Source organism: Pollicipes pollicipes, unplaced genomic scaffold (genome assembly GCF_011947565.3).
Source record: "Pollicipes pollicipes isolate AB1234 unplaced genomic scaffold, Ppol_2.1 Scaffold_4219;HRSCAF=4965_pilon_pilon_pilon, whole genome shotgun sequence".
In the NCBI taxonomy this organism is placed as follows: domain Eukaryota; kingdom Metazoa; phylum Arthropoda; class Thecostraca; order Pollicipedomorpha; family Pollicipedidae; genus Pollicipes; species Pollicipes pollicipes.
Genome location: NW_023596448.1, coordinates 8,717,400 through 8,742,247, shown reverse-complemented (window position 1 = coordinate 8,742,247; position 24,848 = coordinate 8,717,400). Strand labels below are relative to the sequence as shown.

General features: G+C 50.5%; 2 protein-coding genes across 2 annotated transcripts in view; one reads left to right on the top strand and one right to left on the bottom strand.

The window, feature by feature from the left end:
* The window catches only part of LOC119096003 (endocuticle structural glycoprotein SgAbd-4), a gene marked incomplete in the record, with an annotated part of 132,671 nt that overhangs the window by 88,220 nt on the left and 19,603 nt on the right, over nucleotides 1–24,848 (top strand).
* Nucleotides 2,648–4,225, bottom strand: LOC119096002 (endocuticle structural glycoprotein ABD-4). Its single transcript, XM_037218874.1, has 3 exons — nucleotides 4,202–4,225; nucleotides 3,502–3,695; nucleotides 2,648–3,201 (listed from the first exon to the last, which is right to left on the bottom strand). The coding sequence occupies exons 1-3, from the start codon at nucleotides 4,208–4,210 to the stop codon at nucleotides 2,802–2,804; spliced, it is 603 nt and encodes a 200-aa protein (XP_037074769.1). The 5' UTR covers nucleotides 4,211–4,225; the 3' UTR covers nucleotides 2,648–2,801.

The following is a 24,848-nucleotide window of genomic DNA, read 5'->3' as shown; positions in this document are numbered from 1 at the left end:
TCCTGCCCTCTGACGTCAGCTGACTTGTAGCGCGCCCGCTGCCACCGGCCGCGGGCCATACCTGCCAAGGGCAAATAGCGAGTGCCCTAAAGCGACTCGAACCCACCTTGCCACGGGTGGGTGGATCGGAAGGCAGCTTAGAGCTCTATGGAACATGATACGAATTATGTCGTGCTTAGCGGATGTTGGATACGCAGATTCGCATTGCAGAATTATACCAGATTAGGTGGGCCTGATAAAGAGCTCTGTTTCTGACGTCACGCGGTTGTTCCTCCTTTCCGCAGTCACTAGTGTAGTATATGTAATAATGTAAGATATGTAATATTAAATACATGTAATAATATGCGTAAGAATATAAATGCTGATGTAATATGGAACCCCCTTTCCGCCCCTGTATTTACCATCGTAGAGGCTGAATTTGGACGCTGGTTGTTCATGGATTCTAAAAATTGTTTGAAGGCAGGCTGTCCGTCCGTGATATCTTTTTATATGAATCTGGCTAAGAAAGTTGATTTAATGGGTGTGCGGCCAAGGTCTTCGTTTTAAAATTGGTCCAATAATATTTTCGCCGAAGGAGCGCATGGGTTCTTCATGGCTATACTCAATTTCCGTTGGTAGAAGTCATCTCTGAGCGAGGAAAGACCCTGGAGACACTGTGGTAAAAGACGGCAGATATCCTCTCTTGATAGACCGAAGCATTAATTTCATGAAAATGTTGGTCTACCTTAGCTTTCACAGCAGCGACAGCCTCATTGATTGGTATACTGTCATGAATTGGCAATATCTACACTGAAGAAAACGCTGCCTTCGGTTGCCCTTCTGCCTGCGAGTGATGAGAAGTATTTGTAAAAAAATATGTTGTCCCACAGATGAGTGGGAACGAACCTCAAGTGTGGGTGAGTATTTTCTCTAAAAGACACGAAGTTTCTTTTGTAGAACCACCGCACCCATATTTGACGGGTCTAAGGGGTACTGCAGGTTTGTGACCCTTCGGCAGCCCATAGAACATAGGCGCTCTACTGTGTCTAGGTGTTGGATCTTGGATAGTTTTGTCCGAACGTTTTCCGCTAACAGCTCTTTAGTGTCCTTTTTGTTGTCGCCTTTATCTGAGAGCCTGGGCTCCTATTAAGTTTGTCATAGCTGTCGCTGTCGTTAAGTATAGCTTGAGCGTTGTTAACAGAAGTTAGAATTACAAAGCCCTCACTCATCGCTCTGTTCAGCGATAGTGTTATTTTTCCCAAGGCCTTTGGTAAAGTTCCGGTGATCTACAGTGACACTTAGGTTGCCTTCTGTGTGGTTCTTGCACGTGCGCGGTACGTTATCTGCACCTTCTGTTAAAAGCTGGTCGGTCGTGGCCGGGTGCAGTTGCAGTAATAGTTGTGATGCTGCATTCACGCAATTTTAGGATGCAGTCTCTCCACCGTTTGCCGTGTGCAAAACGCCCAAGTCCTGTTTCTGCTTGAAGTAAAATGTTCTAGATGCTGATTTTGTCTGCGCAAAGTTTGGACCCTTGGCTAAAACATTAAGTCCTGTGGTATGAAGTTGCACGGCCGATAAATTAGTCACTCCCTTTTTACTTGTTTTGATTGTCAGCCAGTTCTGCATAGCCATGATTCGCCTGGCGCTTACCTTGAAACTGTGTGAGCTTGTTCACTATGTTCACATAGTCTTGGTCGATTTTCGTTCAAAGCGGTCTCAAAAACTTCCGCATGCCGCGCATATGTGAGCGTACCTTTTGTCGCATGTGGTCCAGAGGTGCCCCGTCACGTAAGTGCGTTGTCAGGCGTCGTGAGAGTGCCGTGGTCACACTAGTATAGTGTATGGAACGAAGTTTGCATGCCTTCGATGTTGCATTTGAATTGACACCCTGCATTGGTGCGTCTTAGTTTGTCGGGTTTGTCTGAGCTGTTTCTTATAAGAAAGTTGGAGGGTTTCTTAACACGATAATAAATGGCAATGTCTATTTTGTGGTCGTTAATGCATTTTACGTGTCGAGAGATAATTTCCCGTAAAGCTTTTTCGTCTTTTTTGTGGGTAGATGTCATTTGATTTTGATAATACAGTTTGACGGTTGGTTGGATGTCCTGTCTTGGTTTGCTGTCAAAGTGTCCTGCCATACGTCCTCGTACTTCGTTTTCAACGTCAGAATCTGACAAACTCTTGTTCACCAAGAGCTGTCTGATCCTTATCAATTCTGAATGTAGTCCTGTCCAATCAGAGCAGTTTCTGATTCAAGCCACAATGGTTGGCAACATCTTGTGGCTCAACTTTCTCGCACGGCGAAACGTACACAAGCTCACGCTCGCGCTATACACAAGCTCACGCTCAAGCTTACCCTATTTACACAAGCTCACGCTGCAATCGTTAGCGAGCACAGACCAATACTAAGCTTTGAATTTCGTCTTGCTGAGATGGTCTGTTCTGACATGGTCTGGTCTGTCGTGATCCGTTCCCATTTTCGAAATTTTGCCACCAATTGGCTCGCAAGTGTCCGTTGTTCTAATCAATCATATCCGGTAAATCGGAAGTCTTTTTCATCTTTCGCCCGGGCTCTTCCAGGATGATAGACCGGCTGGCAGTGGAAGTTCATATACCGCGCTCCGGAAGACTGCGTTATGCTTCCTTCATCACCAACAGATATATTGTAGTTCTTGGGAAATGCACATATATTGGAAACAGTCACACGACGCAATCAAACAAAATACTCCTTGCAAACATCACAATAAATAGACAAACGTATAAGCGTAGTCGGTATATACTGGTCGCATCGCAACGATGGACAGAAAGGATTTGACTCACAATTACTGGTATGTGGGCTGGTACTGGGGTGCGGGGGCGGGCTGATAGCTCTGGGCAGGGGCAGCCTGGTAGCTGGGGGCAGGGGCAGCCTGGTAGCTGGGGGCGGGGGCAGCCTGATAGCTGGGAGCAGGAGCAGCCTGGTAGCTGGGAGCAGGAGCAGCCTGGTAGCTGGCCTGGGTCACCGGCACCTCCGGGGTCGGGTACTCGGTGGGCACGGGGGTCGGCAGGTGGTCACCCTGCGGCTGGAAGCCGTTGGCGTCGGCCACATACGTCACGGTGTAGCTGACACCGTCGTCGCCGGTGTAGCTGTACTGGCCCTGAACGGCGTAGCTCTGCTCACCTCCGTATCCGGCCACAGCCTGGCCAGACTCGGAGGCGTAAATGCCATTCGCAGTCTGGTAGCTGTGAAAATGCGAAGCGTTGCGAATAACTGCGATATTATTTCTGTGGCGAGAATTTGACGGTGTGTTCTCAGAACATGGCACGTCTGTTATACAAGACAAACAGCGGGATAAAACAAAATTTTCGAGCTGTCAATTTGATTCATAGTTGTAGCAGTGTTAAATTGAAACCGGTTTGCAAAAATCGATGGGAAATGCAAAGGCGCGCATTCCATACACATGATCATTCAGCAAATCAGTTCATTGCCGAAATATAAAAGAAAACTAAATATTCGGTAGGAAGAAACCTTATTTATCTTACCTGGAATCGTAAGACTGGTCGTCACGCAGGTCGAACTCCTGGCTCAGGATCTCGATCACCTTGGGGGCGTACTTGGGGGCAGAGTAGGAGGGCTGGGCAGGGGCAGAGTACGAGGGCGGAGCAGGGGCGGAGTACGCGGGCGGAGCAGGCCGCCTGTCAGCGGCAGCAACGGCCAGGACGGCAGCGACGATGAACTGAAACAAAAGGAGTGGACTTCAGAACTTGCATCACTGAACCGTGAATGACATGCTTTACAGCAGCTTGGCATTCGAAACTCCGGGTTGAGAAGGAAGATCCGGTCTGTCGGCGTCGTGGTTCGAACGATGGCATGCATGAGATAAACTGATTTATCAAACTTAGGTGTGCTAGATAAGCGACGCATAAGAAGTGCTTGGTCACTACCAAGAGCAGTTGATCCAAGAGGGGAACGCAACGGTGCCATGGTTATTCCAAAACGGAGAAAATGCCCAAACTCGACCTATGTATGATTGATTTTGGCGCAATTGGCGCCGACATTTTAACCTACCAGCAAGCCGGCTTCGCCCTTCCCGCCCACTGTAGCCAAGGCACCATGCTGGACCCGTTGCTGGCAGCCAGCAATATCGGCTAACCGTAGAGAAGCCCTCGTCAGCTTGCCAGATCGTCTTTCTCAGAAAAGAGAGCAGTCGACTGGCGGGAGTTAAAAGACCTATACACTCACCAGCTTCATCTCGGAGTAGGGTGTGTGTTCTGCGGAGTGCAGGGATCTAGTGATGCTCTACACCGGTCAGCGGGGCCTTATATACTGGTCCGACTGGTCAGCTGATATTTGGCGAGACGTACACTCACCATCCCCGCAGCGTTACACTTTTACACGTACAAGGTCATTGGAGGGGCGGCTGACCTCTCCTGAGCGGGAGCGGGGACTCCTGCGGCTCGGTGCCGGCCAGCTGGTCGGGCCGGTGACACACCAGCAGCGGAACATTGCATCAAAGACGACCTGTTCTGCCCTGCTGGGGTTCACGGGCTGGCCTGTTCGTGAAACGCAAATTGTGACAGAAAGAAATCACTCTTGCTCATGAATTATTCAGTGCTGCTGTTGAGCGCAATGCGACGCCGGTTGCAATAGCATGGGGGGAGGAACCAGAGTGAACCCTGTTGCATCTGTTTGTATCCGAATTGAGGCAATCGTGTTATAGCCGACTGGAGAATGGTATGATCGGATGTTCCGCCTTTTTAATTACCGTGTCCTTCGGACAGGCGAGGATCCATGCGTGCTGCCATCAGTTGCATACCGGCCCAGGTTTGGAGCAACGTGGTGTGCCTCGCCAAGTAATGCGAGTGAGTACACGGGTGGCAATTTCGCACTAGTTTGGCAACACCTGAACGTGATACAAACTTCCATGACGCAGTCAAACAATGACGTATTTATGCGCGTATTGCCTAAGTGGAGAAGTTGCGTTGTCTAGAGCAGCCGTTTAAGGTTCAAAGTATACGAATAGTCATAAGTGAGCCTATTCTAGCATATCTGATGCTGGATTTAATATCTTAAAATGTGGAGCATTCCGTAAAGAAGTAAAAAATGCCCGTGACCAATAATCTGTGTCCTGGTGTTTAATTCAGCCGTATGAGCGCCCCGCTGTGTTACGACACAATACTGACTGTGAACAACATTCGTTAAAAGTGCTTCCTCCTGGTATAGGCAGATGTGAGGGTCCCAAATGGATGACCTAGGCGGGACTGTCCAGAGCCGCTGTGATGAAAATTATTGTACTTTATAGCAGCTCTGTGGTTTATGGCAGCAACCGCAAGCTGGCTTTGGTACAGTCGTGAGGAACCTCGGTCTTCCATTTTAATGCATACCAATAGTTGTAAGTGAGCTACCCCGACCGGCACTCCTCCCCCTGCGTGCCCCGGCGCAGTGGCAGGTCGGCGAGTTGATAGTCACCTGGCGCCTTGGTGACGGGAGTCGACATCTCCTGACACTGCGATGACAGGAGTCGCTATTTCCTGACACCACCGTAACAGAAGTCGCTATCATCTAACGGCACGGTGACAGAGGTCACCATTTCCTGACACCGCGATGGCAGGAGTTGACATCTCCTGACACCGCGGAGACAGGATTCGCCACCTCACCAGCACGAGCTGCAGACGGCCAGTTCAGCGTCGCACACCGGCGTCGGCGGCCAGCGGAAATAGCCACAGTAAATCGTCGTGGTCTAGGCGGAAATTGTAATGACTCCTGACGTAGCGGCCTCTGTTGGGGTGGGAGTTTGAGGTAAGGGTAAAACAAATATGCTCTGAAAATGGGATGTACATAATGCAATACAACATGGAACAAAATGGTTTCACCTACGTCGGCGCGCCCCACCTGGTCACCTGATTAGTACACCAGACACTACAAAATAGCACGCAACGTTTGCGGCTTGGCGTATGGGATGAAACTGAAATCCATGTGCTTGTAGCAGTTGCGGGCTTTCGGCGGTTGTGGGCCAGCTGAAGTGAGAACCTGTAATGAATGGCACACTGCGTGAGCAAGACATCGTCTAGAGAGGAAAAGCACCAAGCGTGGCATCGAAGTAATCCCAAATAAGAATTCAGGTGAAACATACATCATAGAGAAGCGCACAGAGGCAGAAATGCCAGCCAATACAAAGATACTTGAGATATCCGAGCACGATTACAAGTTTCGCGGAAGCGCGGCGCAATGCACAACATGGAACTAGTTTGAATGTCTTCAGGGGAGACCACGAGAACTATCGAAGGCATGAAGGTGTCGTTGGTAATACCTCAGTCAGAGGGAAGGCAACTCCCGCAAAGCACAGTTATTTGGTCTTGCGCTTGTTTCGGGCAAAAAAATGACCTTTTAGAATTACTCATCACGTCAGATTTGCATTGCTTGTTTCGAAATTCCTGAGGGCAGTGGATGGGCGTGGATCTACTGCACTGCCTCATGATTATTTAAATATGCAGATCATTCATTGCAGATATACAAATCCATTGCAGGGGTAGCTGGGTAGGGATTCCCCCACCGTCGGTGACTGGCTTTGCAACTTTGTCACGTTGTCGCTGTCATGTTGTATGAGTTTTACGGAAAGGGCTGGGAAAGGAAAGAACAGAGCTCTTTCCAAGTGGTATTTTGGGCTGACTGGTCTTAGGTTTAAATCTTTGGTTGTGTTGTATTGTTTGCAATTTGTTATGCATCTCCAACCAGACATCAACAAAATTATCACTTGTTGGCGTTTCAGCATATATATATATCTTTAAAATGACGAATCAACCGGTAGGAGAGGGTCCTGTTTAAAATGCGGATAGAAACCTTGTAAGCAACGCTATAGCCGTCCTGTCATGTGTAAACGCAGACGATGAGTGTTTGGTCTCATTTCGGATGTGCTGAACGGATAGTGCATATTTCGTCACGCACTCGTCATATAGTTGATGGTTGTGCTGACCTGGTATGAAGTCCTTGATCCTTTAAGCTCAGGTCTGATTCTCCCTAATGGAAGATCGCCGCAGGTTCGTCACGTGGTTGGGTAACCGGCTACCAGTGAGTGACTATTAATCGCGGCTTGTGAACTCCCTGACAACTATCGAACGATCGCCCAAAACCGTCTTTGTGCTGCAGCGAGTGTGATTAATGATAGCGAATCATCTGCATTGTGCTAGGCCATTGCTGCGGGGTTGCCGCTAATCCCGTGCCTGTCAAACCGCCGCCTGGCCACCCATGATTCACTGCGATGACCAAGCGCTAAAGACATTGTCAGTGTGTCAGAGACGGCGACACGCTTCCGACAGACGGGTGTCCAGTCACGGCCCACCGAACACGGAACGTTCGGACTTCATTGGACACGACTGATGGCGTCGGAAAGCACGCGGAGCACGCGAGACGCGCCCTTGTGGGTCAACAGCGAGACGCCGCAAGGTCACGGCGCGGCTGGGTGTGAGACAAGGTCACGACCGTCGTTAAAGTGGGCCGGTCAGAATGGGCCAGCTTTTGTGACGGTTCCGCGTTGTATAATTAGCTACACAGGCTCGCCGAGGACTATCTCCGGCAATCTCCAACATTACCTCATCTCTGTGACGATGCTCTAGTGCTCAGGCACGTAGTCCAGTCAATTAAGGACAACTTCCTGCCTCGCGTGCCAGTCGAGATTTGGAAGGCGATTGCGTACGAAGTCATGGCAGGATTTGCATATAAAGCAAACCTGCAAGCAATTACTCGGCCAAAGTTCCAAGGAGAACATTCATTTCGTGACCCAGAAACTGTGACTACAGGGCCATGTTGACTTAGAACCACCCAGCGACCATCTAACCGCTATTGTCGCAGTAAAGCCGCGTCCGATTATTTAGGGGCGCCCTGCTGTACAAAATGTTCTCGTTGAAAATCAAACGGACTCTTGCACGGAAACCACAAATTCAAAAAACAAAAGATGGACAGCTGCATTGCCATTGCGCAGCTGGGTAATCAGAGATCCGGGGTTCGATTAACCGCGGTGCGCGCCCTTCCAGCCAGGGTGAGAGGCAGGGGACGCCATATAGCAACAGCAGCTGATTGCGTCGTAAAGCCCTAATGTCGACGACGACGGACCACTGCATTCCGCGGGCACTGCCGCATGTGTGTCGTTTTGTGCTTGTCGATAAGGAGAGAGCTCAGGGTTGGTAAATAATACAAAATAAAAAAACATCAGTCTGATCATGACATGCCCGACTCCTGTGCTGGCAGCGGATCATATGTCCACCTGAGCCGTTGTTCGGGCGTTTCTTCTACCTTCGCCGGGCATGGTGAGCCCAAGATCACCGCGATCTGAAAAACAGCCCGCTAGAGCCGAGCAGGAAGAGGCACCGGACACCTCGCCTACAACCGCGCCAAATAAGCCGCATAAACATCGGCGACAGTGACTGACGGATCGCACGTGATCAGCGTGATTGGAGGAAAATGAGTTATATCTCTGCTCTATCTTTGAAACTATGTGTGATATGACGGTCCGGAAAGCTCTATTGCATATCTTCACTACGCTGAAGTACCACTGGTGACAACATGTGAGCGGCTATGATCTGAAACTCGCCACGCTAGGTTACACAAGTGCAAAGCGTCCCCCCATGTGTCTTCAGCCCCAAACTCGATATCTCAAGAACCAAATATGGCATGGTGGTGAAACGACGTTGGCTCGCAGATCATGCGAGACGACGCTGTCCATCCATGCTAGGGAGCAGTCATCAAAATATGAGATCTGGTCGATGTCACATTATCATGGGATACCGACCATTGTAGCGCAATTTTTTCAAACGTAGTAAACTCATTTCAAACATTGCCGTCATTAATATTTCTTCACTCCACGTTTTGTTCTTCTGAAGGGGATGGAACCTTCAGTGGCCGGGCGGAAAAGTATTCCAAAAGCCTTGTTCCATCATTGAGTAAATGTACCGCCAATAGCTAAAGGAAGCCCCTTCAGATACGACGTGCCTATATCGTAAAACGCCTTAACGTGAAATGTGATCAAACGTCAGAAGAGATCGACAGCGAGACCTTGCCATGATTATGTGCTGTGAGACAAAATGTGTTCAGTTGAGGTAGATGATGGAAAATGGTATAAACAGCCTGTTTAGGTCGCCAGTAACACGCGTTTTAAACGCGTGTGAACACGGGAAAACGCGGGGATGTTCCACATTTCAAGAAACCAAAGCAAGCATCAAATATGATGATATAAGTTCACTTATGAACATTGGTATGCTGTTAAGTTGAACAGACTGTTCTCGACAATACAATATCTCCGTTTAGTAACTAGACTTCTCAATACGTCATTTTTTTATTACGTCATCGTATCTTGCACAATATTGACTGAGAACCGGTCGGCGGCCGTTATATAAATCGTGCTCACGAACGCCACATACGAAGGACTCGACAATTACATTTGTCTCAGCTTTGATTGACACATGGATAACGGAATGGCAGGATTTGAATGACATTGTTATGGCTTCATGGATGTCTAGGATATATTGAATAGTCTCCCCTAAAAAGTCTGCGCGTCTTCGCGGGCGTGTAGCACAGACACTAGAGTGGTTTAGGTTTATTTAGGATATTCAAGACGGCTAGTTTAGTTGAAAACTCCATACAAATGTGAAGTAGTCCTTAAATGGTTGCAAAACTGTTTCGGAAATATTCAGGGTGCTTCTGAGGCTACCTCGCGCAACAAAAGTTGATGGCATTAGGGACGTGTGCAACGAAATTTCGTGGGATGGGTTTTCAACTGCATGCGTACTCAAAAAATACTCAGAAGTGTCCTTCTCTTTGTATTTGTCAGATTTTAGTTTTGCCTCCCAATGTGTGTCACTCACGTTTATCTTCTCCTGTAAGCCAGAACTATGTGGTTTGTATAGGAATATCATGCATCGAAATAGAGGAGGGGGGGGGGGATGCACAAAGACCAGGTAACATTTCCCAGCTCCAGCACTTTTTGAAACTTATTGCAAAGGAGCCATGAATAATTCTGCATCATTTGTACCGTCTGCTCTACAACCGGCACAGCAGCTGTGCCTTTTGTACTGGCTGTTCTACTGCTAGTACCCTCAGCTGTATCATCTGTACCGCCTGTCCTACAACCGGTACCACAGCTGTGCCATTTGTACTGGCTGTTCTACTGCTAGTACCCTCAGCTGTATCATTTGTACTAGCTGCTCTACTATCAGCACCACCAGCTGCATCATTAGTATTACCTGCTCGACAACCGGCACCTCAGCTGTGCCGTTCGTACTGGCAGCTCACAACCGGCATTCCCAGCTGTATCATGTGTACTGCCTGCCCTACAACCGGCACCCCAGCTGTGCCATTATTACTGCCTGTTCTGCAACCGACACCCCCAGCTGTGCAACTTGTACTAGCTCGTCTGCAACGAGAACCCCCAGCCACGACAGCGATAGCATCAGACATTTTTTGCTAATTACTTCTCGTTAATGTCCATGTTCATGCTCATCTCAATCACGAATCATCCCAAAAAGCTGCTTATTGTTTGATTTGGTACAATTACAATAGTAGTATGGGTGTAACATTCATAAAACAACCGACTACAGCGTTTTCGAAGCACTCAATGTTTGGCGTGTCAAAAGTCAATGCCTTGCCGTGAGCTCATAAAAATGGAGATTCTCTTCTCTACCGACGTTCATTCGGATGCAGAAGTGGATGACAGCGGCGAATATAATCCCAAAGACACTGTCAAACATGCGTCCACATTCGCACGATCTCAGTGATTCTGCCGTTCCCACAACTTCGCCAAAAAATCTTTATTAAAAGTCTAAATCGTCAAAACATGTTATATAGGGGCAAGCAAGCAAATATTTCACAACGGGACCGTCGATATATCGGGACCGTCTAGCCTGGTGTGGAGCTGCTTGCGGGTGCGAGAGCCGGCGATGGTCGGCGGCAGGCGGCTCCAGGATGAGGCCTCGCGGGACGAAAAAGCCGAGCGTGCCCCCGACAGGCGAAGAGCTGGCAAATCAGAAGCGTCCGCCGCTGCCGCCCGGGTGACACGCTGACACACGGCGGTACATGGGGTGAACAGGGACCGGTACCGGTACATGGGGTGAACAGGGACCGGAGCGCTAACGGAACCCGCGTGCCATCGTGGGCTCTGAATACAGCGGGACCGTCACGATGGGAAACAAGGTCACTTGCACCGCAGCTAGCGCAGCCCTTGAACAGTCATCGCCATTTAATCTTGCCGGCAGGCATCGGTGACGATCCAGCCCCCAAGTTTATCACCCATTTCACTTTGGGTGACACGCTACAGCCCCACTCCAGACCGAGAGGCAGTGCAGAACATGAGGGAAACATGGGGCTGGATGAGAAATTGATGAACCTCAGGCAACAGGTGGTGACGACTTTTTTGCAAGCAAAACAGTGAATTGCGGTGTGAATTGAGGTAATCGAAGTGGGTGAATTACACTTTTTGACAAAAAGGATATGCACATCTCTGAGAAAAGGATTCTCTCAAGAGTAACCCCAGCATCCTCGAGGACGGTGAAGGGCTCAATGTGTGTCCCGCAATGTCAAGATGAAAAGATGAGGTTTTCTCCAAGGACCGTGAAGTGTCAAGAAGAAGGAATATTTTTTGATGGGGTTCGTTTTAAGGCGTCAGAGGTAAAGTGGGGTTGAATCATTTGGATGGTTTCCCCCGTCGGAATTCCAAAACGGATAGTTGGGCCTGGATGGGCGCAGTCTAGCCGTTTGGTGTCGTCGGCACAGTGTACTAGACGTCCGTGAGGGAGGTAAGATGTAAGGTCATTTGTGAAGATGCTGGCGAGGAGAAGGCCGACCAAGGATTCCTGAGGGACGCCGTGAGTCAGCGGAAGAGAGGGCCGCCTTTCGCCACCTGCCATCGACCAGCCAGGTGGCTCCCAAACCACTGGAGGATCAGTGCTATGCTGCTGAAGCTTCGCCCGAAGGACGCGATAGTCAACGTTATCAAGGGCACTACTGAGCGCAATGGAGGTGACGGCGACAATGTGGCCAACGTCAATCCAGCGTACCATCCGCTCAACGGCGTCGACCAGGGCGTCCTCCAAGGTGTCCTCTCTAATCCTCCAGGGCGATTGGATCTGTAGCCATACCATAATGGAGGTAAAAGATCGTGGGTAACGAGGTGGCACGGTAGCTGCATGCACAAGACTCAGCACACGGAGAACCTTGCTCTCCGAACATCGAGCGCCGCGACCTTGAAATTTCGCCCTCCAAGCATGGTGTAAACTTGCCGTAGGCGTCGGATGTCGCGCTGCGGGAATTTCAACAATCTGGTCCAGACCACAACACGCCCGCTTGTGATTCAGACCAGGCCACTTACTGCTGGGAAAAACGGATGACCTTGGTGGGATCGCAAAGCTTTTAGTGAAATGGGGCTTCGACTGCCCGGCTTACCCAATAACCACCGCCTGAGGTAACAGCGAATAGTAAACATTTGTTTGGGCCCATTCGAGGGTCATTCGAAGAGTTTTGAAACGTGTTGGACAGCTAGCTCATGCACGATATTCTCATCCACAAATAATATTTTCTAAGGGACTCTGCCTGTGCGATCGCAGCGATTGTTTGTGACGAGCTACTTGCCGACAGTCGTCATCAGTAAGAAACCTTGACGACTGCTTCCTGCGAGATCTCGATCACCGACCTGACGGCAGTGAATTGAAAGTAATCTCTCAGGTCAATTACCGGACCCTGCCACAAGCTTCATTGTATCTGCAAGGTTCCATCGCTGCGGACGGATGTCGCAACAGGCACAGCATCTCCCTATACTAATAAGTAATACCCCTTGATCGCCACCGCGCCCGTAATTTGACCTCACCGTACGCCCCGGGCAAAGATGGGCGCCCGCCGTCACCGACCCGGCTAGCGTTGCTTAGCAGCGGACGGAGACCGGGTCAGGCAGCGCGGCCCAGCCCCCTCCTATCTGCAACAAGTGATCCAGGGCGGCCACAGGAGCATTGCGCGATCGGCAACTGTCGGTGATGCTACTCTGTCGTCCATCCGCGCTGCGCTGCGCTGTCCGGTGGTGCAACGATGCCGTCGGTCACGGTTAATCGCCCCCACATCAAGGATGGAGGCAGCAGAACATGGTGAAGGTGTCGACACAGACATTTTTATGCTTGTGCACCAGTAGGCGACAGTCGCGCCTTACAGCGGGACATGCCACGCGCGGTCAATGACGCTCTTCGGCGGTCCTTCGCCTGGGTTTGTTGCATGACGTGTTGTGAAACAGTATCAGAGATGCCATGAATTAAACGCATTAGGAAACTGACCATGGATTTGGGACGCAACAGATATCATTTGTTCCAGCGATGACATGTCAACATTGTAGACGTTTATCTTTGTACCTGATAGCTCAGATTTTGCTTTTGCTACTTTTAGGGAACTTGCACGTCTTTCCACCTAACATCAAAACTGAGCAGTGCACTTGACTCATGGGCTACATGAAACCATCGCCTTCTTTGCAATGCGTGGGAACAGCCTCTATCTGTGCTTATTTGTTTGCATGTAGTGCAGATACCATACTGCACTTCATCAAACTAAGAAAGTAGTCACTCACCACCATGCCATGTATTAACAGAGCTGCGCCGTCATTACGAGCCTTGTTTTGCTGGAATGGTCCTTCCCCAGGTGATGATCGAATCGGCTGCTACCGCTGCTTTCCAGCGTGCAAATTCAGCTACCATCAGCGCTTCGGGTCCGGTTGCAAACACGACGTGCCACGTACGCCGTGTTCTGCTCGGGCTACCTTAACGCTCCGTGATGAAGGTGAGCGATGATGGCCGTCATCACGCGCGGGTGGTCTGCTGCAGTCCCTCGACCTCGCCCGCGGCTGTGCCCGGGCTCCGGCACCTCTCTGAAACAGCTGTGACTCGCTGGGGTCTGGAGCGCGGCCAGTGCACCACACCAGGTCAGCTTGGACGGTTTTTGTGTGCCAGGTGATTGGCCCACCTTGGCGAGGTGGCGGGTATGGTCCCCGGGCCACGGCTTTCGCTACGGACGGGTTTCATGGCGGGCTATCGTCCTCCCCCCTCCCCCCCTCCTCCTCCTAACCGGGGCATCCTGCGGGTGCGATGGGCTCACCCTGTGCTCACTTTCACTGCACGTGGCATATTTATCGGGTGATAGCGCGCCGGATTGCGGGCGATGGACCGGCTAGTTGCGCTTCTATGTGGCAGCGCAGTTTCCGCCGCGAGGCCCTTGCCGCCGTCGGCCGGTCTGGTTTTGTCGGAAACGGCCATCTTTTTCGAATCCGTTTAAGAATGCACGATCGGATCTTGCCCCCCCCCCCCCCTCCCCGTCGTGTTCCGTCAATGTATACAAATATGGTGACATTAATGTGCTCTTAATCCAAGGGAAATATGGGAGTGAGATTCTAGCATGATAAGCTGTGCTGTATCGCACAAGCCGATACAATGTCACGAATGAGGTCATGCACATTCCCGACGTAGGCCTCCCTGGCAGCGGAGGAACGCCTTACGGCCTGCGTCGTTCGTATGCCCAAATTGAAGCCGGTAGGCATTCCTCGTTAGCCTATATGGGCAGTTTGAACTCGAGGCCCGAAATGTGCCCCAGTTTGGAGCCTGCTACCGTCCGGCCATTGTTGTGGTGTCAGGGGCGTCCGCCAGACGGTTCAGCCATTCCCGGCCGCTCCCGCACACCCTGCCCGTGCCATCACGGGGCCTCGAAACACCGACGGTCACGCACGTACCCGCGTGCCCACTTAACCTTCCCGGCGGAACGCCGTATCGTATTTCGTGTCAGGAAGTCGGCGAAGTGCTCTGGGTCGGGCAGGGCTTCTCATTAGCCCCCCGCCGCCGATGCATGGTCAGCACCCCTCTGCACGAGCAGCGCCGCTTCATCGCCGCAGGGCGCGGGAGACGCCCGCTCGGACGCGCAGCCGGCGGCCAGTCGCGCAGCCTTGCTCCAGTTGAGCGCAGCTGCCCGCCGGTGCAGCGGCGGCCGCGTCTGCTGCATGTTTGATGGCCCGGCGCCCGCCGCGACGCTGGCGTCAGCGTGCCCGGAGCAAGGTAATGGCCTAGCGGTGTATGCATGATGTTTGACGACGCTGCCAGCGGCGCGCCCTAAGAAGACGCGTCTCATGCACTGCAGGGCAGCGGCCACGGGACTCCACACAGAGGCGGATAGTATTGGTGACGCTTTTTTGAAATGACACACACACACACACACACACACACACACACACACACACACACACACACACACACACCACACAAACTATATATATATATATATATATATAATATAATACTATATATATACATATATATATAATATATATATATATATATATATATATACACCGCCACATCACGCTATGCTGGACCGGCTCCTTCCACACCCGCGCGTGTCCACGAGCACAGTGTGAAGCGCGCCAACATCCCACTTCGTGGGAACGCCAGGCTGCGCGTTTCGAGGATCATCTCACGGAGATGTCATAAAGGGTCGTGGAGAAATGCTGCAATATCGCTCTTCTTGCACACAAAAAAAACACTTAAACACGGGGATGAAACGTGTTTTTCTCGGGGTCATAGCCACATTTTGTCATGGACAGGACGACGTCTAAAATTGTGAGTTGAAAAAGTGAATCCTTAACTTCGGGGGTCATTTTTAGCGCGTATACCCGCAGACATAGGGACAAAATGCGTACTAATGTGGGGCTTGTCTCCCCACCAAGTACACAATGTGATTGGTTGCAGCTGGTAGAAAAGAATGCTTAGAAATTGTCACAAGTTGGAGTTTAATTGCTTTGGTGTCTGTCCCTGGCTTTGTTGTGAAAACTGCACACAATGAGCAATGTACGTTAATATCGATCATTGCATGCCTTCCTTGTCAGAAAATCCCATTCCAAAGGCGATTATGTATGAGTCGTACCCATATCAACGAAGCATGAATGACGCATCGCAAAAAACCGCCTCTCACGTCTACCATCTAGATAATTTTTTGTTGAGAAGTCAAGGCATCGCAGTCGTTTCCATATTCCATGGAGGTGCGGACCGAAGATAGTCGCACAAAAGAATAAGTGATGTGACAACTGCCCCCATTATTTGTCTTATTCTAACCCCCGCCCGGGTTCACAATAAGTGGGGAACAACACACGTCAGTGACATCATATCGGTAAGTAGCTTTTTGCTTCGAGTCGCCTGGAGTGAGGATGGCTCACTGAGCCATTAATCCGCTTCATACTGTTTCATGGAGCTTGAGTGGTGGCGATTTATCACGAAGGCCGCATCCCAGCAGCCATGAGTCAAGTTTTTTCACGCAGTAGTCATAACCTTCGCGCCCTTGATAATCAGGCCCTTGTAGATGCGCAATCCGACATGTGGTATTCCGCTCTCTGCTCTCCACCCTCTCGTCTCCTCCAAGGCCGGTCTTTGAGGGGGTTGTAACCCAGTTCTACCCACCCACGTGGTCAGTGAAGCACCAGAGCTGATCTGCCTGTCGCGGCTGACGCCAGCTATCGCCAGAGCCATGGCGACAGGCGTTCCGAATCGTTGCTGCCTCTGGATTGGCTGGCATGAGAATATGCCACGAATGGCATGTTCTTCACTAGTGACCTTTTCGCTATTCTTGTAAAAAGACCAGTGTTCATAAAAATCAACCATTAAGCTTTAACATGCATGGTACATATCAGCGAATGCGTAATATGTTTCAAAGACCAGCCCTGAAAAGCGTCGCTTGCCTTACTATTGCAGTTGCTTGGACGGCTCCTAAGTGAGCTGCATGCTGTGCTGAGCTAACAGGAATAAAAGTGCCCTGGGTTGATGACGGCGATTATCGCTCATGTACATCAAATAACGGCGGGACAGCTCAAGCAGAACTGGAGCTGCACCCTGCTCCACATGGCTGGCATTCTGGCCGTACACATCGCTGCAATGGTGGCCGTCGTCCGGCCTAAATTGCCCTGCACGAGGGCACCTCGGGGGAGCAGAGGGACGCCTTTGCGAAACCCTCTGACCTCTGTCGAGCCCCGCCCGGCGGCAGACGCCACAGCGGCGCTCTGTTGCATCAGCGGCCGTAAAACGCCCGCCGGACCGCCGCCCAATCACGGGCGCGCCCAGCGGGGGTCCAGCCGCCGAACCCACCCGCCCAAATCGACGCCTCCGCCCGCGCGTCGCGGCGGGGGCATCGATTCACCTGCAGTGACCGCATTCACCCGCCGTAACGTTCGCCCCCGGCGCCGGCTCCCCCCCCCCCCCCCCCCGAGTGCTGCGCCTGGACGCGCGCCTGGCAACGTCGTGTCTCTGGGGCCGGATGGCCGGCTTAACTGGAGCACGCGGACACGCCCGGGAAGGTCACGGGCGGCGTGAGATGAGTCAGCTGATCAGCGTGCTCGCTGACAATGGCCAATCAGGTGGCGTGCTGCTGATTGCGTCACCTGGGGGCGGCGTCCGGTCGCCACCTGGGGGCATGTGGTCCCTGCGGCGACGGCGGGGCGGCGGAGGGGAGCGCAGAGCAGGTTGGATAGGGGTGGTGCAAGTTGGGTGGGTGGGGTTGTAGATGATGCCTTGGGGCATGGTGGTTTGCGTTTGACATCAGTGCAGGGAGTCGAGCCTGTTTCACTGGGCCTGAGCAGGGGAGACACCACCAATTTTTGATAGGACTGTTTTTTATGAAAGATATTAATGAAAAAATGAAGTCTTTATCGGCGCCGTTCTCGTAACTGATCACTGCTATGCAAGCTACGCATGTGTCTCGAGTTGCACCACCGCAAGGCAAGGGGTGCGGGAACCGGGGATGGGGACAGGGGCTGAGACCCACAAGTTTCTGAAAATTTAACAACGGCCCTTTAAGCGTTGACTGGCAAAAAGAAAATGCCAATAGCTTTTATAGCCAACCGGCTTAACGGATATCATCAAATGGCTATGGTCCTTGACGGCGCGTACGAAAGTAACAGTCGGACCTGGAAATTGAGGATATGCATGCCCGTGCACTACAGTTCAATAACAGTTTTCACTACTTCCTTTAAGGAATGTTTACAATGCATAACATGCAGGCACAGGATGATCCAGTCACTTCCAAATCCGGCTTTAAAATCCAGGAACGGAAGATATTGAATGTGCTCCGGCAGTATAGACGCGATATCGTCGAGCAGTATTTTGGAGTCCCACAGGCATTGTTCTACATTTGTACCGATGTGAAGCAACTTGATTATGGTAAAGATATTGGTCCCTTTGTGAAAACCTGTGCGAACAATAGGTTTTGTCCTGCAACGTCAACCGGATAGTGAGAGTGTCCACCCCTATCCCACGATAGAGGGAACGCGTCCCATGTCCCGTCCCCCCCCCCCCCCCCGCCCCGGCGGTACCGCTCCTGGTCTTGATTTCAGTGGGTATGCGTCTGTTGCATGTTAAGAACTAAACAATTGAGCTACGAATAATTCAAGTGGCTGCCATAACCGTATGGTGAACGCCCAGAGCCGTTTCTGTCCTGCTTATGCTTCAGCACGCCCGGGCTACGTCACAGCCAGCAGACCATGGCGTAATTGAAGGCGTCCAGCATCGTAACGGGCGCTCTATTTCGTCATCGCGTGATATGTTCGAGATGGCTCTCGCTCGCCATCATGCTCGGATACAGGATGCTGACGCAACTAATTGCGCCGCGCTTCTCCGGGGTGTCTGACCCTAAGATACCTGTGTGATACCCTGGCACGATCTGATGGGTTCTCAGAGAGGTGTCAATTACACCATTCATTCTCACGGTCGAGGGACGAAGCCTGACTTCTGGGCTTTCCTAGAAGTTGAAGACAGTTGTGACGTTAAAACGGCCTGGCGGTCCGTCCCCTTCGAACGACATTGAGGCCTCAATGTAAGACTCGAATAGGCCCGAGGAATTATTCAGCGATAAGGCACCAGCTGCATGCGATCTCCGAGGGAAGACCAGCATGGACGCCATCGGGCGTTGGTGATTCGATGACGTGCTGCAATCGCCTGGTGATTGATGATGAATACATCGGGAACGCCATGCAGGGGCGATCGATGTTGCCTTGGTAAGTGGTTTTGTTCGCTCTAGAACTGGTCTTGCCACACATAATGCAGCGTATATGGTGCACAGGTGGAGAGCTGTCAAACAAAAGTTAACTCTGGTTAACTGTACACTGATGGAAAAAGCTTCTCCCACTCGACAGAGCCGCCAGTCCCACTCGTGTGGTGCCTGACATGTGGCCCGAGACCTTTCCTGAATAAGCGGCATAACTCAGACGAGGAGATCACGCCATAATATTGCCACTATATTTGCCACTGACATTGCCTGTTTTCTTGTGTGACGTTTTATAATAACATGACCAGCTCTTCTGTTCGCCTGAAGAAAAGAACAAACCCACGGGTATGCTGCGTAGCGATCATGGTTGCAAAGCGCATTGATACGCGACACCCAATGCATCCGTCCCATTCGCGCAGTGCCTAACCCGGGCATAATCCGGACAAGACAGGTCTCATAGTTCTTGCCACAGGCAGACAGTTATCTGGCTTCATCTGAACTGACAAGCCCGTCGTAGCGCAACCTGACATTTATGTTGGCATTAATGGCGTACAATAATCACCCGGTCGTAAACACTTCAGCTCCGTTTACGGTCGTCAGCCAGCTTTCTTCGCACTTAGAGTGAGATTTAACCAGCTGTCTCGGAGGGCTCGAAGATAAACGATTCCAATTGGATGGTTGGAAAAGATGGGTTAATCCCAGTGGCGCGGTATGTCACTGTTTAGCGCGCACGCTGGGGTCCGCGATTGGAGTCCTCGAGAGCCATCGAGATGGCCCTGGATACGACAGATTCAGAGTCAGTCGAAAGGAGGTCCATTAAACACCACAGGAGATCTGTACCAGTGGAGGTCTTTTGATTCATGGAGACGGCCAGCGTTCGGGACATCCATGACCAGAGCCAACAAGGTGTCGTTAATAGAGAGGGACAGTGGAGTTATGTTTTCTTGCTTTTGCTCCAAACCGCGTGATGTTCATAAAATTTGGTGAATTGCCTCTAAAGGAAGTTGAATATTTTTCCAGAAAAATGGACTATTGGTGCTGTGTGTGTGCCATGAAGCTCCATTCCGCCAGAGCAGTGGGCCTACACGCAGCCTGTGCATAGCTCGCAGTCCCCGAGTCATAGGCTTTCATCGCTTGATTATTGCCCGTCCTGGCCTTACCACTCATTTCGCCAACTGGACCGTCATCGACCAGCAGTTTGTAAGGCATAACCACAGATGATCGGATCACTGGAACCGTTAGGTCCCGCCAGACTTCAACGCCGCCGTTTGAATGTGCTGGAGCGGAACGAATTACAGCGAGCACAATGACCAGGTTATGTCAGAAGGCTCTGCCTTGTGTCGGCAGAATGACTGAGAGGCTGCACTGCACGACGGACCCCACACCGTGCTCGGTTTCGCTCGGACGCCCGAGGAAAAATCATCGCTGACCTGGAGCTGCCGCTTATGAGTGCTGAACACGCTGTGTCGTTTGTGGTGATAAACGAGACACAGTGTCAGGATGCAGTATCTAACAACTCTAACAGTATCAGGAGACACAGTATCTAACAACTGGCAATCGTTACAAACTCCTCTCCGTGAGCCATAGCAAAAACATTAAGCGACAAATCAAGTGTATCATTTACGAGTCTTAATATTGGCATCAACAATATCGGTTCAAGTGTAAGGTAGAGGCAGGAGCGTAGCAAGGGGGCCACGAAGCTACCCCCCCCCCCCCTCCCTTAGTCAAGAGGTACTCAAGACTAGGTACTCCCGGCGATTTCGCAGGAATTCCATGTAAATTTGCAGGGGGTTTGGAAAAAATTGACATGCGCTCCCTCGCCCGCTTAGATATTTGACGTGCTGCAAGAACTAGGTCGTATTTTTGTGTGGTCGGCATCAATGACGAGTACTTTGCATTTTAAACGTTACAAACGTATCGTGTTCACCTTTGTACTATTGATAGTCTAACAGTACGACCAATATGGTACATTTTTCGTCCGTAGCTAAACTAGATATCAAGTTATGAATCGATCTGGTGAAGGGTGACGATGAACCAACCAAACAAAGATTTGGACCTGCCAGAGATGAACACCTTCAAAATTAGCCCATGCGTAAGTCTTGTTTTGCACCAAGTACACAAACTGTTATGCGAAGTAGATTGGCCTTGTCAACCATGGTGTACAACTATTCCAACCCTGTGGAATTCCAACCTTTTTCAACCTTGTTTTCCGTAAAAGAATACATTTGGACACAGATTACCAGAGTGTTGATTGGCGTTCAGTAATCAGCTCAGAAGGCTTCAAAATGCTTGAGAAACCTGTCCTATTGACCAATGCCCACTTCACCATAAGAAAAGATTTTCACACCTATGTTTAGCTAGAGTGGTAACCGCCGTGATTTGCATGCGAGTCATTCATACTGATGAAACGCTCTTCATGTTGCGAATATTAATGCTCGTAACTTTATCATGCGGTTTGGCACAGCTGTTGGTAGCCTTATTTCGTGACAACCTGGCCGTTCCTTTCCCTCTTCGCTACATATGTGACCTATTTCGCGGCACTGCTATAGCCGGGTCAGGGTTGAGTTATTCGAGAGGCAAGGTGCTGATTAATTAGCGCGCTTTTATCATCTGCCATTACGTGCTGTCTTGAGGCATATGATGCATGCTTCAGACCACTTGCGCCAATTATTAATTAAGGCAGAGGCATCCGGTCCTTTGGCTAACTAACGTCACAGCCGGCAGCCCCGTAACTGTTGGTAACGAGTTTCAACGGATTCAGTGCACCGACACACATATTTGGATTCAAATGTGTGGAACCTGGTGGTATGCTGTGCTTATTCATTTAGAATATGTCTGTCTTATCAGTACGCTGCACTAGATCTACGACGCAAAAAGGCCCTAACATGAACCTGCGGGAAACGATTACACAGGAGTGGGTATTTCAATGCATTGATGTTATGCTCAAGTAAAGCCATTTACCGGTAAGATTTTCATATCCATGTAGCCACATTCATACCCGCTATCCGCTACATTTTGACTATTTTATATGGCGAGTCGGTGAATGCAGAGGCCCTGGCGTAACGGGGTCGCGAACCCGTGTCCCTCTCGTTGAAGTTAATGATGCTAACCACCACAACGTTCCCGTTACACTGGGCCGTACACATCCGTTAACCTACCCATTGAAATATTCAGGTCAGGGGTGTAGTTTCCCGTTCAGTAGGGGGCTTGGACATTTTGCGGGCATGTTGAATCAGTTTTTACTTTCAGCCCCTCCCCCGCCCCCAGCTCATTTTGCGAAACTACGCATCTGATTTAGGTGGTCTCAATATTGGTAAGAACTGATTTGAGTGTATGCTTGTTACATCAAAGATACTTTACTTGGTGTCATTGTCACTCGTGCAAATACTACAAGTGGATATGCTACCCATATATCATGCACCCATGCGCTTCGACTCGCCTTCATTGTTGTCCCACCTTTCGCATGTGTATCTCACATCCGTGAGTCCAAAAATGTCCGCAAAAGGTAGGCGGCGTATGTGAGGAGCTACAAAAAACACAATTGAATGCTCTATGTTTGCATTAGGCTGGGGAAATCTGGACGGACGTATCATTAAGTGTTATTTGTTTACATTAGGCTGAGGAAATATGGACGGATGCACAACTCTGGGTGTAGGGTTCGGGCCAAGCGGAACGTATTGTCAGCATGTTGCACGTGACGTGGCATACCATTCTGCATCTTACAACACTTGATGCCACCCACTTGATACCCTGACTGGTGTTTTCTCTCTTCAGATGATCGTCCGACTTATGTAGTGCGAATACAGTTTTCGGATGTGTAGTAGAAACAAGCTGCACAGATACCAAGCCGTTAGAAACATGCCGCAAAGCTCAAGCAACGATACATATTGCGTTTCCATACGAAGGAGACTGCCCATTGACGAACAACTAAAGATATGTGACTGGTCATCATGTGTGAAATGCTGGCACACTGCTATTGCTACGATTTCATCGGAGAAATACTCAAAACATGCGTAAGCATGCAAATACTTATTGTGTTACTACACTTACATTGCAAGAGAAGTTTTCAGAGTTTGACAAACACCAACTCAACCCAAAAATTGCATAGTCGGAAGAGAAAAGGAATTAAAGACAGGAACATTAATTAGGGTACGTTTCGCATCACTAAGATGCGAACCAATGTTATCTGGTTGAAGACGATGCAAAACGGACGCGTGCTATACCGACCCCAACGGCACTGGCTTTTCACGCCGCTATTGAACACTCACGGATCGCTTATTATATATACATATATATATATATATATATATATATATATATATATATATATATATATATATATATATATAGTATGTGTATGTATGTGTGTGTGTGTGTGTGTGTGTGTGTGTGTGTGTGTGTGTGTGTGTGTGTGTGTGTGTGTGTGTGTGTGTGTGTGTGTGTGTGTGTGTGTGTGTGTGTGTGTGTGTGTGTGTGTGTGTGTGCATGCGTATGACGCCATGACTGCGTGGAGCGGCGAACGATGTGTTCGAGCGATCTATGGGTGTTCAATAGCTTACAAATGTTAACTGACATCCACATCATACGGCAGAGACACGGGCCACGTTACGTTACGGGTGGCGGCACTACCAACGTCTACAGCGGCGTTTCTTCGTGCAGCAAAGCATGTGGGAATCGTTTGCAATGACTGTTATTACAGCTCAGGCACGCTGCGAGAACGGCAAGACTCAACACAAACGACTAAAATCGTTAGCAACAAAAAAAGACTGTTGACGCAAGGCCCGAGCAATGGATTCGTGACATGCCTGTGCGAATACGTGCGGCGACCATTGGTCGGTTCTCATGCGCTGTCGATGCTGCCCTACTTTGCTCGGGACTACACTCCTCAGCCATGTCCCCACGTTGTTGCACAAACGGCATCGGAACCACTTGAGTCTGATAAATGTTCCGCTGCAGGTAACGGCACTTGACCATAGCGGCGCCTGGTATCATAACGTATGCGGCCACTGCACCGTGACCCAGCCCTGAATGTGAGCGATCCCGGTCGGTCGCCGTTAGCGAGGGCGGGCAGCACCCTAGTGTGATGTTATGAGCTGTGCCAGTCGCCGTTACCGAGGGCGGGCAGCACCCGAGTGTGATGTTATGAGCTGTGTCAGTGACCGTTACCGAGGGCGGGCAGCACCCGGGTGTGATGTTATGAGCTGTGCAGTGACCGTTACCGAGGGCGGGCAGCACCCGGGTGTGATGTTATGAGCTGTGTCAGTGACCGTTACCGGGGGCAGGCAGCACCCGGGTGTGATGTTATGAGCTGTGTCAGTGACCGTTACCGAGGGCGGGCAGCACCCGGTGTGATGTTATGAGCTGTGTCAGTGACCGTTACCGAGGGCGGGCAGCACCCGGGTGTGATGTTATGAGCTGTGCCAGTCGCTGTTACCAGGGGGGCGGGCAGCACCCGAGTGTGACGTTATGAGCTGTGCCAGTCGCCGTTACCGGGGGGCGGGCAGCACCCGAGTGTGATGTGAGCTGTGTTAGTCGCCGTTACCGAGGGCGGGCAGCACCCGAGTGTGATATTATGAGCTGTGTCAGTGACCGTTACCGAGGGCGGGCAGCACCCGGGTGTGATGTTATGAGCTGTGTCAGTGACCGTTACCGGGGGCAGGCAGCACCCGGGTGTGATGTTATGAGCTGTGCCAGTCGCCGTTACCGAGGGCGGGCACCATCCGAGTGTGATGTTATGAGCTGTGCCAGTTAGGAAAGAACTTGTAAAATAAGCGACATTAGAAATTTTCTTTTTAATCAAATGTGTGCTTCTGCAACATTGCGGGTGCATGTCTACACAGTGTAGGTTTGTAAGAAT

Coding starts and splice junctions, on each gene's coding strand:
- LOC119096002 (XM_037218874.1), bottom strand. Junction 3,202..3,501: donor GACCAGTCTTACGATTCCAG/GTAAGATAAATA, acceptor GCATTTTCACAG/CTACCAGACTGCGAATGGCA.